The sequence below is a fragment of the Ceratotherium simum genome, chromosome 3 (assembly GCF_057802395.1).
Source record: "Ceratotherium simum simum isolate JZ-2026a chromosome 3, ASM5780239v1, whole genome shotgun sequence".
Lineage (NCBI taxonomy): Eukaryota > Metazoa > Chordata > Mammalia > Perissodactyla > Rhinocerotidae > Ceratotherium > Ceratotherium simum.
This window is the reverse complement of record NC_141902.1, coordinates 81235396-81253103: the sequence shown is the minus strand read 5'-3', so window position 1 is coordinate 81253103 and position 17708 is coordinate 81235396. Positions and strand designations below refer to the sequence as shown.

The following is a 17708-nucleotide window of genomic DNA, read 5'->3' as shown; positions in this document are numbered from 1 at the left end:
GTTGCCAGTCTTCCTCTATTTTGTATGTGGGTCACTGCCACAGCACAGCCATCGATAAGCGGTATAGCTCCATGCCTGGGAACCGAACCCAGTCCGCCGAACTCAGCCACTAGGCCACAGGGCCAGCCTCTGCTTTTGCGGTTTTAGTTGAGCATTTTATGTGATTCCATTTTTTTCTCCTTTCTTAGCATATCAGTTACAATTCTTTCTTTATACTCTTTTTAGTAGTTGCCCTAGAGTTTGCACTATATATTTGCAACTAATTCAAGTCTTCAAATAACACTATACTGATTCACAAGTAGTACAACTACCTTATAATAACAAAGTATTCCTAATTCCTGCCTTTCATCCCTTGTATCATTGCTGTCATTCATTTCACAATTAGATAAGCTATAATCATCTAATACATTGTCGCTAACATTATTTTGAACAAACTCTTATCTGTTAGGTCAATTAAGAATAACAAAAATAAAAGTTTTTAATTTACCTTCGCTTATTCCTTCTTTGATGCTCTTCCTTTATGTAGATCCGAGTTTCTGATCTGTATAATTTTCCTTCTCTCTGAAGAACTTCTTTTAACATTTCTTGCAAGGCAGGTCTTCTGGCAATTCCCTCAATTTTTATTTGTCTGAGAAAGTCTTTATTTCTTTTGCAGTATAATTTTTCAAGATACAGAATTTTAGGTTGCTGGGTTTTTTCCCCTTAAATTTTTCCCACTTTAAATATATCACTCCACTCTCTTCTTCCTTGCATGGTTTCTGAGGAGCAATTGGATGTAATTCTTATATTTGAACTTTTGTATGTAAGGTATTTTTTTCCTCTGGCTTCTTTTAAGATCTTTTATCTTTGATTTTCTGTAGTTTATACATAATATGCTTAGATGTAGTTTTTGTTTTTTGTGGGGTTTTGTTTTTTTTTTGGCATTTATTCTGCTTTATGTTCTCTGAGCTTCCTGGATCTGTGGTTTGGTGTCTGCATTAATTTGGGGCAATTCCCAGATGTTATTGCTTCAGGTATATCTTCTGTTACTTTATCTTTCTTCCCCTTCTGGTATTTACCTTACTTTTATAGTATACTTTTTAAGTTGTCCCACAGTTCTTGGATATCCTGTTCTGTTTTTTTCAGTCTTTGTTCTCTTTGCTTTTCATTTTGGGAAATTTCTGTTGACATGACATATCCTCAGCTCAGAGATTCTTCCTTCATCAGTTTCCAGCCTGCTGATGAGCCCATTAAAGACATTCTTCATTTCTATTACAGTGTTTTTTATTGCCAGCATTTAAAAAAAATTCTTTCTGAGAATTCCCAGCTCTCTGCTTATGTTATCCACCTGTTGTTGCATGCTGTCTCCTTTTTCTGTTTGAGCCCTTAGCATGTTAATCACAGTTGTGTTTTAAATTCCCAGTCTGATAATTCCCACATCCCTGCCATATCTGACTCTACTGCTGATGCTTGCTCCATCTCTTCAAACTGTGTTTTTTGCCTTTAGTATGCCTTGTAATTTTTTGTTGAAAGCCAGACGTGATGTACTGGGGAAAAGGAACTGCGGTAAATAGGCCTTTAATGTAGTGGTGAGATGTGGGGAGAGGGTAAGTGTTCTATAGTCCTATGGTTAGGTCTCAGTCTTTTAATGAATAATGAACCTCTGCCTGTGGACTGTGAACTTTATAAGTGCTTCTCAGTCCTCACCCCCCCCACCTTTAGGTGGGACCGGATGGCTAGAGAGGGTTAGAGTTGAGTATTTCCCTTTGCTCACATTAAAGGCTAGAGGGAACTGGAATTGGGTATTTCCCTTTCCCCAGGTCAGTTAGGCTCTGATAAAACCCGTATCAGTTAGGCTCTGGTAAAATTGTTAGGAACAGAATGCTCTGGCGTATTTCAAAATGGCTACTTTTTCCCTCTCCCTGCTAGAAGCACGTGGGGATTTTTCTCTGATCTTTACTGTGAGAACCTGATAGGGGTCCTGGAGGTAAAACTCATAAAAGTATAGGCGTACCCCCCACCCAACACTGGGCTCCTCCTGGATTTTTTAACTTTTATACTTGTCCACACTGAGCTTGCAGCAGTTCACCAATTGCGCTTTAGGTTTTCCTGCCCTGCTACTGGTTCCTGTAGAGGTTTCTGCTCCTGGCTCTGGTAATTTATGATTCTCAGTATCTGCCTGTCTGTCTCCAATTTAGGGGGCATAAGTTGCCCTGTGACTTCCATTTTCTGAGGGATCTAAAAAGAGATGTTAATATTTAGTTCAGTGAATGAAAATGAGGTAAGTAATTTCAGCTAGAGAGAAGGTGGTTGAAAGGTGAGATAGGTAAAGAAGATCAAACTTATATATAATTACAGTCCCTGAAGAAGAAAAAGACCATGGAAGCAGAACTAATATTTAAAACTATAATCAAAGGAAAGCATTCATAAGTAAAAGAAAATAAGATACCAAGAATAACTGGACCTGCAGAGATCAACTTTAATACATATCTTACTGAAACTATTAGATTTTAAGATAAAAAGTCCTCAGGGCTTCCAGGTATAAAGCAACAACAAATTCGTAAGTGCAAGAGAATTAGACTGGAATCACATTTTACAAAAACAAGATACAAAGCAAGGTAACAGTAGAGTAGCATTTTCAAAAAATGCAAGAAAAAAGTGTGAAGCAAGGATATCAGTTGCAGTCAAGCTGTATTCAAGTATAAAGGCTATAAAAACAAGTTTTAAACATACCAGAGCTCAGGGAATTCTGTACTTTATGAGGAATTCTGCACTTAGTAGAGGATGAACCTCATACAACTGAGAGATGACTGAGGAAACTAAAGCAGAAAGACTCATGACCAACATTTAATATATTTAATTATAGATTTAAGCCTAAAGCAATAATGGGGACAAGGGTGGAAGAATACCTTGGAGATATTGTGGGTTGGTTCCAAACCACCACGATAAAGCAAATGTCGCCATAAAGCGAGTCATGAATTTTTGGGTTTCCCAGTGTGTATAAAAGTCATGTTTACACTATACTGTAGTCTGTCAAGTTTGCAATAGCATTATATCTAAAAAAATGAACATACTTTAATTAAAAAATTTATTGTTAAGAAATGCTAAGCATCATCTGAGCCTTCAGCGAGTCAATCTTTTTGCTGGTGGAGGGTCTTGTACAAAAAACACGGTATCTGCAAAGAACAATGAAACGAAGTATCCCTATATATTACTTTATTTGTTTTGACAAAATAGAAGTAATGCAACTGAAACATGGTAGGAGAAAGGAGAGGGAAAGAGGAAAGTAGACTAAGCACACTGGTTATCGTTTAGGCAACAGGTAGGAGTTAAAGAATATCATTAAGAACTGACAGACCAAATACTGCAAGTTTAGGCATGAAATCAGGTGACCAAGGGCATTTTAAAAATCTAGAACTGCAAAGGTGACTACTAGACCAAAAATGCTAATCTTCCTAAATACAAAAAAAAATTAAAAATTAAAGGGGCTGGCCTGGTGGTGTCGTGGTTAAGTTCAGCACGCTCTGCTTTGGCAGCCCACATTCACAGATTCAGATCCCAAGCACAGACCTACACCATTCATCAAGCCACGCTATGGTGGTGTCCCACATACAAAATAGAGGAAGATGGGCACAGATGTTAGCTCAGGGCCACTATTACTGAAGCAAAAAGAGGAAGGTTGTTAATAGGTTAGCTCAGGGCCAATCTTCCTCACCAAAAAAAAACAAAAACAACTGGAGTCAAGTGACTTCCTCATAAAGAGAAAACAAAACAGTCCTACAAAATTAGCTCTCGCAAAAAAAGAAAAACGTAGAGCAACAGTAAATATTCTACTTAAAGAGAATTGGAATATAATGGCTTCTAAGTCCTGGATCTTTTAAAAAAATTAATAAAAGAGCAAAGAAAATACATCGTTTAGAGAGAGAAAAAATAGGAAATATATATGATATGTATAAGTATTAAATATTTATTAAAATAACAAAACCTCTTAAGTATTACCAGTCATATCAATAAATTTGAATGGGATTAACTCATTTATTAAAAGAAAAAACATTTTCAGTTTAGTTTACAAGGCCCAACTATAGGCGAAAAAGAGACACACCTAAAGTGAAATGATCAGAAAAACTAAAAATAAAGGGATAGAAAAAGGTATACTAGACAAATGAAAGCAATAAGAAAACGGGGTTTACAATACTGATCCTAGACAATATAGGATTGAAGACAAAAAGCACTAAATGTCACAAAGAAATACTTTTTTAGTGCTAAAAGCTGTAATTCACCTTGAAGATTTAAGAATTAGGAATATTGGTGTACTAAATACTGCCTTCATCAAGCAAAAACTTAAAGATGCAAAGAAACATAAATAGAAACAAACTAATAATAAGATACTTAAAGACCCTACTCTTAGCATGAGGTTGATCAAATGGCCAAAAAATAGTGAAGGATGTACCAGATCTAAACAGCATAATCATTAAGGTAGACCTAAAGTGTATTATATGTTGAACTCTACACCCACAAAATAGAGTATATAAGTGCACATGGAACATTCACCAAAATTGATCAATTTTTTTTATTACCTAACCAAAGATACATCAGTAAATTCAATAAAGAAATATTATAAATGTATGCTGATTACTGTGTAGTAAAACTAGAAGTTAGGGGTTTTTTCGTTTTTTTTAAAGGCCAATCCTACCTGGGAATTTCTTTTTTGAGAAGTTTTATGTTAGTCTAACAACTTTTGGTTAAAAGGGGAAATACATACTGAAATTACAGAATTTCTAAAAAATAATAATGAAAATAGTACACATCAATATTTATGGAATATATTTAATACAGAAATTAGAAGAAATTCATAGCCCTAAACATTTTTATTAATGAAAGTGTTAGCAAGGCTGTAAAGAAGTAGATACTCCTATGCATTGCAGATGAGAATACAAATTTGTATAACCATTTTGGGGGATGGTATTTGACAATATCTAAGAAAATTATGTATGCATTTATCTCTTGACCCAGTCCTTCGGACTGTAGGCAAAAAAACTTTTGTCTCTAGTTGGTAGGTTTGTTTTTCATAGTGTGGGTTATCAATTTAAAAACTATAAATGTATTGTGGGTATTGGGAGCTGAGTTTCTTCCTGTCGGAGAAGAGAATTACAGCTATGGAAATGGGGAAGGCTAGAATAAACCCTATGGCATAGAATTGGAATTGGAAGTATCACAGATTTTAATGTATTTTGATAAAAATAGCAATAGATATTGAGGAGGCTGTGTGTGTGTGTGTGTGTACGTGTACACACATACAATTCCTAGCTCTTGTCTGTTGAGAGGGCCTGGAAACCATGACACCCAAGTAACTTACCATCCAGATCTTGGTTTCTAAATACAATTCTCTATCAAAAGAAATCAGAGCTTCATGGTGAAATGGCTTATTCTAGGGCTGGGCAGGAAAGAACAGAATGAGCCTGGAACATCTCACTGTGCCAGCAAGTTCAAAGAATATTGGGAACATGTCAGATAGACTCAGGAACAAGCACAGTTCGTCTCTCACTGGTGAAATCAAAGACAATTTGAACATCAAAATAAAGATACTAATGGATTATAACCCGTAGAATGAAGTAAGAACCCATGAGTTGGTGTTGATATAAATGAATGAATGAATGAATGGAGGAAAAGGAAAACTGCCTCACAGTAAAATGCCAACTAGTAAATGTAGATAGAAAGCATAATGGAATTAGAAAATCTCCATTTGACAACCACCATAGTAATAATTTTTCAGACAAGAATCATCAATGGATGCTAAAATCAGTTTGTTAAAAGTTTGATGAGACAATAGGATATTTACATAGAAATCTCCATGAGATACTTACTAATTACGAGGGGGAAAATAGTAACTGCAGGGAAAAAACTGGCAGACACTACTTTAACCAAGATAACACTACTAGTTATGGGACATATAGATAAGTGCATTTTCCTGTGATGTCTTGAGGACACAATATCACTTCTAAGCTATTCCTGTCAAAAATGCACAATCTGAATATAATCAGAAAGAAACATCAGACAAAGCCAAATTGAGAGAGATACTACAATATAAAGGGCTATATTCTGCAAACGTGCCAAGGTCCTAAAAGACAAAGACTGAGGAAGTGTTTCAGATTACAGAGAATGCAGTTAAATGCAACATCTAACCTTGGATTGGATCCTGCACTGGGGGGAAAAAACCCAAACTTTTTTTTTTTTCCTATAAAAAATTAGTGGGACAGTTGAGAAATTTGAATAAGGTTTATAGATTAGATAATAGTGCTATATCCATGTTGTTTTTTAATTTTGGTAGTTGTATTTGTCCTTGTTTTTTTTTTGTTTTTTTGGGGTTTTTTTTGCTGAGGAAGATTCGCCCTGAGCTAACATCTGTGTGTACTCTTCCTCTGTTTTGTATGTGGGTTGCTGCCACAGCATGGCTGCCAATGAGTGGTGTAGGTCTATGCCCAGCAACTGAACCTGGGCGCTGAAGTGGAGCATGCTGAACTTAACCACTAGGCCCTGGGGCGGGCCACCCATCCTTGATATTTAAAAAGTACTTAAGGGACCTTTTAACCTACAGCTTAGTCCAAAGGGTTCAGAAAAAAATTGGGTGTGTGTGTTTATGTAGAGAATGCAAATGTGGTAATGTTAACAGTTGGGGAATTTGGTTGAAGGATATATGAAAGGTTTTGTACTACTTTTTGAAATTTTTCTGTAAGTTTGAAATTATTTCAAAATAAAAAGTTAAAAGGATGACAAAAACAAATTTATAGGAATATAAAGTTAATTTTACTGTCGCAATTCTTTGTATAAATTGTTAGCAATAAACCAGTGTTTAAAAATAGACTTAGCGCAATAGATAAAATGAAAAAGATTTAATTTATAAAGCTCGAAAGTGAAATATTAAGATTGTGGTTTTCATTGTTATGTGTTCGGTGTCATCACTGAAGCATAAGTGTATTTTTGTGCAAATTTTTCTAGTTGCTGAGAAAGCTCTTTTTGGCCTTATTATAGCTGGAGTAAGTTGGAGGAATGGAGAGGAGATTGTCATAAGCTAAGTCTCTTCCTCCACTAACCCCTTCCTTCATCTTCAACTCCTTCTGATTGATAACTTTGAAGAAGTATTTTTAAGTAAGCATTTTTGATAGGACAACAGGGACTATACTCTTTTTTACTGAGAGTGAACTATGGTTTTTGTTTTAAGGAATTTTCCTCAATCATGCTTGATGGATATTGTGAAGCAGCATTACTCATCTCAATTTTAATACTGTCTTCTTCATACCTCACTTATTTTGAAAGTCTTTGAATAGATTAAAAATTATTCTTGCAATAAATGCTTTGCTTTGTTGATTGTCATTTTTGTCCTCTTCTTCAGTACTAGAAGTATGGAAAAACATTTTCTAATTGACTGCACCTTTGCTAAATTCAAAATTCTAATGCAGCAAGTACATCTAGGTGCATCTCAAGATATAAATGATTTCGATTTCAATGTTTTAAAATAGTGTATTTTAATAATGGTATTCTTATGTTTGTTATATTCTTATAACGGTATAATACAATGCCATGATTTTGAAAAACAGTATTACAATCAGTAATAAAAATTTAGAACTTTTCAATCACAAATGATAGGTAAACAAAGTTAATATGTAAATGAGAAATTTGGGAAAATATTTATAAAACATGGTTGATATATCTGTACAAGGACCTCTTACTTAGACAAGTAAAACACAAATTACAAAATAGGAAAATGATTAAAAGGCAGTTTAGAGAAAGAAAATTGCAAATGACAACAAATATAAGAAAAATATATCTAATCACTACTAGTTAGAAAAATGCATAATAAGAAATGAGATTATTATTTCATACCTACCATACTAGCAAAAGAGTAGTAACATTTATTTGAAAAAATTATGAAATTATTTGAAAGAGTACCTTAGAACTATATACCATTTGACTTAGAGACGCATATCCATGAGGTGTGGTTGAATGAGAAAAACAAAATAAAGAGTACTGATAGAGTCCCAGTTTTGTAAAATGACGACAAAATCCCTTATATGTATATATGAGTATATGATTTTGTACAAAAGTGTAGAATGAAAAATACTAAGTAGAAAACATGGGTTAAGGGGTTTATGTTGGTGCAAAGAAAAGTAGAGAGGCAAACAATAAAACATTGTATTCCATATATGCATTTATATAAAATTATGTATTTGTGTATTTATATTATAAGGACTTTTTTAAAAGATTAAATAGTGATAAGAGATTTATTTTTAAAAGATGAGGGAAGAAATCATTAGTAAGATGTGGTGTGAAGAGTGTTCTATAGAAAGGCAAAATAGCAAGGTTCCTAAGGTGGAAAATAGCTGGTGGTTAAGGAAAACACACACACATGCATGCAACACACACATGCACACACACCAGTGCAGCTTAATGGGTGTAAGAGAGAGTGCTGAGAAATAAGTTCAGGTAAAGAGATTGAGGCCAGATCATGTATTTTGTTTACTTAATGAGTCTGGATATTACTTTCATTGCAATGGAAAACTCTAAACTCCCTCTTAACATATTTTAATTTATGTTTCAAAAATATCACTCTGGCAGGTATGTGGCAGATATACTGTAGGGTACAAGGTGAAGCAAGAAATCCAATAAGATGGTATAAATAATATACATGAGAGATGATATAACATAGCCTTGGGTGGTAGTGGTGTAGTCAGAAGTGGATAAATTTGAGATGTGTTTTAGAGGTAGAGTTGATACAATTTGCTTATGGATTGGGTAGGGTAGGTTATTGGGCTAAGAGGGATCAAGGATAACTCTTAGATTTTTTTGGTTTTGTTTGAATGGATGGTGGTGCCATTTGCTGAAATGGAGAAGACAATGGAAAGAGCATATTTGTTGCTTTGAAAATCATGAAGCTGGATGCAGTCACCTGGCAAGGACTGTGAGGGGAAAGAGGAGAAGGGAGTCCATGTCTAAAGCTCATGGGCACTTCAATATGTAGAGGTTGAACAGAGGAAGCGGCTATAGCTCTAAAGGCTGAGAGTAAGCAGTCACTGAAGTAGGAGGAAAACCAGGGTGGTGGTGTGTCATAAACACCTGGAAAAGAAAGTGTTTGAAGAATGAAAATATGGTCAACTTTGTCAAATGCTGCTGAGATACATAGTAAGATAAGAATGAAAAAGTGACCATTGACTTTAATCATAAATTGAAGGTCACTGATGATGATATTGGCAAGTCTTAGTGAAATATGGGGAATGGAAGTCTGATCGCAGTAGGTTGAGGAGAGAGTAGGTGGTGAGAAGTTGGAGACAACAACTATAGACGTTTCTTTCAAACATTTTTACTTTGAAGTAGAGCAAAGAGAAGAGGTGTGGAGGGCAGTGAAGTAGAGCAAAGAGAAGAGGGCAGTGTGGAGTCAAAGGAGATGCTAGAGCATGTTTGTATGCGTATGGTCTTTGATCTAGTAGAGAGGAAGGAAACCATGATGGGAAAAAGGGCGAAAGATATGGAAAGGATTAAGAACAGAAATGTCAATAATAACAGTAGTGAAGGGAGAGTGTGGAAAGGTACAGATGAAGCGTTTAAACTGGTAAATTTTGTGATGGGAAGTGAGAGAGTTCTTGCCTATTTCTGTTTTCTCAGTGTTTTCGGGCACTGTTAGCAGTGGAGAGTGGATTTGAGGGAGAGAAGGTGGGAAATAGTTGACTTGGGGAATGGGCTAATGAGGCGGATAAGCCAAGTTCTGATTGTCAGGCAACACTGAGCATTAGTTGAGATTTATGGTCATCAATTTAGAAACACCAGGATGTGGGTGGGTGGGTGGGTGGGTTTGTGTGTGTGTGTGTGTGTGTGTGTGTGTGTGTGTTCATTCGTGTTCCCAGGAATTGTCAGCTACTTGGATAAAGATACAGGGATAATTCAGTGCCTGGTTGGGGCTGTGCCAGGCAAGTATGTTAATGAGAGAAGGGTAAAGGAGTTACGTGTGTTTGCAAGGGAGTGAAAATAATGATGGACCATGGAATCTAAAGAGGGAAAAAAGGACATGAGAATAGATAGTAACAAAGTGGTGAGGTAAATGGATCAGAGGACTTGATAAAGGTTAAAGAATTTCTGGCGAGATAATATAAAATAGGAGAGCTGGATAGGAGACAGTCAAAGTGGAATGCATAAAATTGAGATTTTGGAGGTGATGTGATTATTGGTGGTGGCTGAGTTAAAGGTATGACAGTAGTAGTGGGTGCTTGACATGTGAAAGTTGATCATTTGGAGGTTGAGAGATAAAGAAACTGAGAGGCCAAAGTATTTGTAATGATTTTTTACACAGATGCTGAAGTCACCAGAGATAAGAGTGGGGCTAGAAAGAGAAGTAGTCAGGTGATACTTACTAGTGCATGAGGGAGAGTGACCAGGGAGTCACTTGTTGCCCACCACAAGGAGGGTTATTGGTGGTATAAATTTCATGGCATGAGCTTCAAAATATCTGGGGTTTTTGAAGGGGAAAGAAGGAAAAATAATTTGAAAGAGAGAATAGGGAGCAAAAAGAACATATAATCTAGGCCTTGAGTATAGGGAATGTAATATTTAAAAACAAACAAAAATCGGTCCCTATTTGAGAGAACTTTGGGTGACAGGTTTCAGCTAGAGAAAGAAATATTCAAAGAATTTGAGGACATTGGGCAATTTGCTGATCTTAGACTGTGAATTTCAGTGGGTGCAATAGAAGGGCTTGGGAGAGAGGAGAAGTATGAGTTAGGTTAGTGGATGTGCTTAGTTGTTTAGGGATTAAAGTCTGAGTGATGATGGATTACCTGAGGTGGCACTTGAGGTTTCTCATGGTAACCATGTTAAGCTGGATGATAAGGAGCCTCTAGTCAACTGTTGCCTTCTCTGGTTCTTTGCCTTCTGTAGTGGAGTGGCAGCCAAGGATAAAGGAGTACCTCCTCAGGAGACTGCTCTATCAGAGCCCTTGGAAATAGAAGATATGTGTAGGATTATAGTCCTCTGGCAAATGGGGGAGGAAGAAGCTCATGTGGAGCATGAGACTGGGAACCTTTTCCATCTTTGAAATCTCAGTGTCAAAAGAGAACTCATCTTCATGTAGCCCAAATACAAGTACTGCTAATGCTTTTAATAAACACACACTTTTTTTTTCTTTGATTGTCTAGGTCACTTTTACAAAGAGAAAGTTTGGATTAATGAAGAAAGCCTATGAACTTAGTGTGCTCTGTGACTGTGAAATAGCACTCATCATTTTCAACAGCTCTAACAAACTGTTTCAGTATGCCAGCACTGATATGGACAAAGTTCTTCTCAAGTATACAGAATATAATGAACCTCACGAAAGCAGAACCAACTCGGATATTGTTGAGGTAACACAATATCTAGTAATGCCTGAATTGCAGATAATAATTAAAACTTCCATTTAATAACTTTAACTGTTAGATTGCTTTTTACATCCAAAAGATAAATAAATTATAGATGTATGTTTTCTCTGAATCATTTCTTAGAAGGATCCAATTATTGCTATGTGATGACCCACTTATGTTGTAAACATATCCTATTCATTGAGAAAATAAATTAGGCTGTTGTACCATATCCACCAGTATAATCTAACATTTCATCTATGGTTACTTATTTTGTATGAGTTTTTAAATTAATATTGTAAGAAACTGTATCACTTTGGACAGTATGAAGTTATAATATGTCTTGATCGTTTTGTTATGTCAAGGACTACCCTCAACTTTAAACATTAATGAAATGAAAGTGATGAAAATAATATTTTTATTTTGTTAATAGTGCTTTAGTTGTTGGGGGAAGACATTCTCATTTTCTTTTCTTTTTATCTGCTGCCTTTCAATATCTCTTCGAGTTCTGCCAATCTAATTAAGTGAAAATAAAGAAAAGGGATCTTTCAGAGTGATTTCCGTCTATTCAGAAATAGTGTTTTACAACAAAACCTTCAAAAAGGAGAACCAGTGTGCTTTCCCCTTTAATTCTTTTCTGCTGCAAAATCTTCTTAAAGATAACTTTCCATGTATATTTCTAATAGCATTTTAAATTAGCTTTGTATTCATTTTTGTCTTTTTTGTTTATATTTAGAGATTTTTTTTCATTTTTACTCGAAACGGATTTTTTTCCACTACTTGAAAAGATATATGCTTTGGCTTAGTTTTGTAATATTAGAAAACTATTTCAGTAAATTAGGAAATTTCCTTGGTGAAAGTATTGAAACTGTGTGAAATGATGCAGAACTAACTATAAAAGAAGAAATGAAGTCCCAATCTAGATTTTATTTGAATAATTGAAATTAAGATAGAGAAAGATACTTTATCTTATTGTTTAGGAATCTAATTTATATGCCTCCACAGATTATGTTATAGTTCTGAAAATGCATTTTAAATTTTCCCTATATTTCTCTGCCTTAGCTATTCCTTTTTGGACAGTAATTGATTTAGTTTGTTAACTGCAAAAGAAATTCTGCTACTTGTATTAAAAAAACACTCCTGTTACCTTTTTAGCAATTAATCAATTGTTTGAAATGAGAAGTAAAAATATAGCATAATTACAGTTACGACTCATCTCTGTTGCTTGATTTGCCCACAGTTTTATTTAAGTGGCTCACTGCATGAGGTGAACGTCCCCCTGAAATGTGCATGAAGCCTTTGATTTTGCTTTTGTTGATCACTTCAGTTAAACTTCGTGTATACATCTTTAGCCAAATCCCTTAACACAGTTACGTTTATATCAGTTGTAGATTATTTTATATCATTTAGCATTTATGGTATATCTTATCACTTACATGCAACATGAACTATTTAGTGGACTCTTTCCCTGTTATATATCATAATGCATTTTGAATTGTAATTTTGTAAATTGGGAGATCATCATTCGGGTAAGGTTTATAAGAGACTTCGTAACTGGATTTCCTTGAAATGGAGAGTATCCCTGTGTGTTTAGCTTAAGATGACATCTTATTTTGAAAACCTCTATGTCTTTTCAAAAGCTCCACTGCCTTAAGTCAAACAAAGAAATAGAATTGACTCTAATAATGTCAACAAATAGATATTCAAGCTAGTTTCGTTATAGAAGGCAACCACCTCCTTGACTCTAACTACTCTGCTCTTTCATTGCAGCAGTTGTGGTTCTTGGCCCCGGGAAGTTGAGGGTATTGGGCACAGCCTAACGCTTACTTCCTTAGAGAATATGAAGAATATAGTCTGATTTAATCCTCACAGAATTTTCAGATTACCCCGGTCTTCATCTCGGTTGTGGTCAGCAATCCAAGTGTAAGAGAATAAATCCTAGACGTGTTTTAGCGGTCTCCTATATTACAATCTGCTTCAATATGAAGGAAAACTTTTGCAGCTTAATTATCAATTTGGATTTTGATGTTTTCTTTTTAATTACATTTCTTCAATATAAGCAAACATGAATCTTACCAATAGTTCTTTATGAAGTTTTGATTTATATAAATACATAATGGATAGAAGATACATTGGATTATAAGGGATTAATTTGTTGTGGTAGGATAAATTATAAAGCTTAATTCACCTTTCTTGTATGTTAATGTCTTACTGAGTTAACCTTCGTTATAAGACAATGATGGTTACACCTGTAAGATATTCTTTCCTCCACATATAAAAGGGATGCAGCTACATTCTCACTAGTAGTGCATACATATCTGAGTTGTTTTTATCAGTGGTGGTAATGGCTCTATGCATGCAGCTACGAAGATTGTTGTCAACCAAACTAAGTTTACAGGATAAGAGTAATGACAAATACTTGTATAGAACTTATGAGCCACTTTCTAAGTGCTTTACAAATATCTCATTTAAGGATATTTTTAGAATATCATTGTAAGTATTTTTTTCTTTTTCATATAGTTTCCTTTCAAACAATTATAGTAATTGGAAGCAAACTTTTTAATGTCCATTTGTTCATTTGACAAAAATATTTGAGGGGCTCCTGTTTGCCAGGGACTCTGCAAAGTGGTGTTATTTAGAAATTTCTAATTCAAGCCACAAGACTATTCTTTCTACCCATAGTTTTGTAAACCACTGAAATACACTTTTACCAACTGAAGATTTTATATCTGTAAACTTCTGACAAGTTGATGTGATGTTATGGACTCTAGCCATCTCATGTGGCTGAGTATATCAGCAGTAAATGGAGGCATAAACAGCGATAAGTGCTCTACCTTAGAATGTTTCCTTCTGCAATATGATCAATGGTGAAACTAACTGAAAACTTTGTGAACAACTTTCATAAGGCCTCTAACCCGAATTCACCTATTTCCTGTTGCATTGTTACTCTTTAAAATCAGCAGGGTTTTACTTTCCCCCTTATTACTGAAATATCCTTTGACAGAGTCTTGAATATATTAAAATGGAGTCTTCTGTAGATGTATTTCTATTTTATTGTATCCTATACAGAAGCCCTTTCGAAATGTTCTGTGAAGAGCGGAAGGATGGGTGCCCTGTGCTGTTAACCATACCTGTATAGTCTGCAGTGTGATGATGCGCATGTATTACGGAATTACATCTAGTATCTTTTCTGGGAGCACTATAGAATAAATGTAATACATTAAAAGTAGTTGGTATTTGAATATTGTGATGATAAAGAGGAAGATGTGGAGCTCACATTTATCTACCTTTCAGTTTTTAACCACGGATATTAGAAACCCATCTACAGGATGATGTTCCATTTTTGCTTGGCCTTTTTTCATATTACCTGTATTTTGAAACTAGTTTCTTAAAATTTTAACATTTTATTATAGTTGATAAAAAATTAGTTCTATATAGCTTTTTTTTAATCAACAGCATTTACATATTTTGAATTGCATTTAGATATTTTAAATTAAGGTCTGCAGTGTCTTGTTGGATACGTATACCTCCTATGTTGAGAAAGCTAAATATATGAAAATGGAAACTTAACACATTAGTAAATTAGAAGATTGTCATTAAGGTAAACTTTATGAGACTTCATAACTGGATTTCTTTGAAATGGAGAGTATCACTGCTGTGTTTAAAATGACATCTTTCTTGAAATGTTTATACATTACTTTTCAGGAATAAATTCCTTACAAAAAAATGAGTTTTACTACTTTATTACCTATATTTCATTAGGAGCCGCTCTGCAAAGAATGTCATCAAAGATATACATTGGTTCTTTTCATGTTGTTGAGCATTGATGCAAAAATGGGTGGTAGACTTTTGTTTGGTCCTATAAAAAGTAGTAATTTAATTGAAACGTACAAGGAAAATGTTAGAACCCCTTAAATTTCTTTTCAGTAAATTTAGATTTAAAAACTTGTGAACTGTATTATGCAATTTTATAAGAACGTTAGATATGTCCTAGAGTATTAGAAACTAGAAATGAAATTCACCAATCTAGTTAGTCACCACTATTCATACATGTGTATGTATAGATTAAATTTATACCAAATAAAAGCCTAGAACCAATAAAAGGGTTCTGTATCAAAATAAAAATTATGCTAAAGGCATGAAGTGAGGATTTTAGCAGCTACTACCCAATAAACATTTGAGATTACTTTTGTATTCACGTTTTTCCTTTCACTTTGCAGGAATATTTGAAATATTAAATATTCCTGCTCATAATATTTTAAAAATAGCTGTGACTTACTGGCATTGGAAAACATTCAGTAAATAGCTTATGAGGTGATTTAGATCATTGTGCTGTCTTTTAAGGATGTAAGTACAGAGGCCATGGCCATTTATCTCTCTTGTTAGTATCTCGTGAACTGTTCCCAAATAGAAATATTTTCTTCACCACAGGCATACTACAGTACTTAAAAAAAAATTCCACTTGCATTATCTCATTTGATCTTCATATCCAAGGTAAGCTTTTTCAGAAGTAGAAATTGAGACTGGGGTTAAATGACTTGCCCAGAGTCATGTAGCAATTTAGAGGCAGAACTGGAATTAGAACCTGGATCTTGGACATTCTCCACTCCCTTTGCACCCCAGTTGACTGAATCCGTTGGAGCTCTGGAGCATTTCACCATAAACAGATAAGATTTTATACGTATACCAGTAATGTATAACATATAGCAAACATGAATAAGTTTTCCTTAATAATAAACAGAAAACTAGTGAGGATAATTGCAGTAAGAATAATAGATGACATTTATCAAGTACTTAATATGACCTGGTACTCTTCTAAGGGCTTTTATTTATCTTATCTTATTGAATCCCTCTTATTGTCCCCATTTCACAGTTGAGGAAATTGAGACACAGTGATAAATGAAGTAAGATGATGATAATTTGGGTTCTAAAGGAAGAGAAAAATCTGCTTTTTTAAGTCTTAATAATCCTTGCCTGCTTTCAAATTACAAAGGAATTTGGAAATAATATCTTAAAGAAAGGAAGATAGGGAATCAATATAAGATACATCCATCAATTATTAAATAAAAACAGCTGGTAGTAAAAGTGATCTTGCCAGGAGTACATTATTTAAAATCATTGGTTCTCAAAGTGTGGTACCCTGACCTGCAGCATCAGCATCACCAGAGAACTTGTAGAAACCTAAATTCTTGGGCCCTACCTCAGACCTGCTGAATCAGAAACTTGAGATGAAGCCCAAGTCATCTTGTATTAACTTGAATTAACTCGTCCTAAGTGCAGTGAGACTAAAAGCTTAAGGTTAACATACGATCTCTTGGCAGTGGTTATCCAGCTTTTAAAATATTTTTATCCCCAAGAATATCCTCTGAAATAGTTTCAGGCAGTGAGCAAGCGCAAATTGTAACTTTTAAGACCTTCTAAAAAGCAGTTAAAAATAGTATACCAATATTTAGCATGAATTAAAAACTAGGGAACACATTTCTAATGGGTTACCTTTCAATTCAGTTCTGTATGGTTATAAGTACTTCTTTGAGTGTATTTAGGGGGTCTGGTGGGGATGTGTGGAAGATGGCTCCAGTTCCTCAGCTGAGCAAGAAAAGAAAAGTGAGTTTTGTCTCCTGAGATCATTTAGTGCTGACCTTACAGAACTAGAGGCGTGATGATAATGTCCTCAGAGAGCCTTTTTGAACCAGTCAGTTTTTAGATGAGAAATGGAACAGACAGGGAGTGTTTAAGAGGCTTGCCTAATGTTTTACAGGGCTGCAGTGGAGCGGCAGGGAAAGGGAAAAAATAATGAGACATCTGAAGACAAGACAAAGCTTCCCTCCACCTCCAGCCCCCTGCCCTGCTCTTTTATTCCTAACAGAGCCTGAAGCAGCAGGATGGTGATTCACAGGGTGAGGCATGCAATCCTCATGGCCCTCCTCCTCTTCCCACATGTCCTGCACCATCACCTCACGCAGCAATCACTGTAGCTCTTGCAATTTCAGTTTTACTGTTTTTCTTTTGCTATGTATTTGAATATTATTATTTATCATACAATTATTAGTTTTCATTTATGTGCTTTTTACAAGGAACTATGCATCTCAATGTGATTTTTATTTTCTTGAGGTCAGATTTTTCTCCATCAGAGATTGATGTTGATATATAAACAGGAGTTCATGGGGGAAAAGGGTGATATATATCACTTTATAATATAGGTCACATTTCTGTAATGCATTTCTTGTGATAATTGACAAATACCTGTGTGCCCTTTTTATGTCCATATGTGTCAGAGAGGAGTGTTTTAGTACTTACAATCAGATAAATTGTTCTTGTTTATCTGGAAGTTCTTGGATACATTGGCCAAAT

The 17708-nt window shown here is 34.9% G+C and overlaps 1 protein-coding gene across 6 annotated transcripts in view; it reads left to right on the top strand.

The window, feature by feature from the left end:
- The window catches only part of MEF2A (myocyte enhancer factor 2A), a 172703-nt gene that overhangs the window by 91556 nt on the left and 63439 nt on the right, over positions 1-17708 (top strand). For all 6 annotated transcript variants that reach the window (XM_087428864.1, XM_087428863.1, XM_087428869.1 and 3 more), the window contains exon 4: positions 11160-11363. In XM_087428864.1, coding sequence (XP_087284990.1) covers positions 11160-11363 — 204 coding nt within the window. The remainder of the gene's footprint in view (positions 1-11159; positions 11364-17708) is intronic.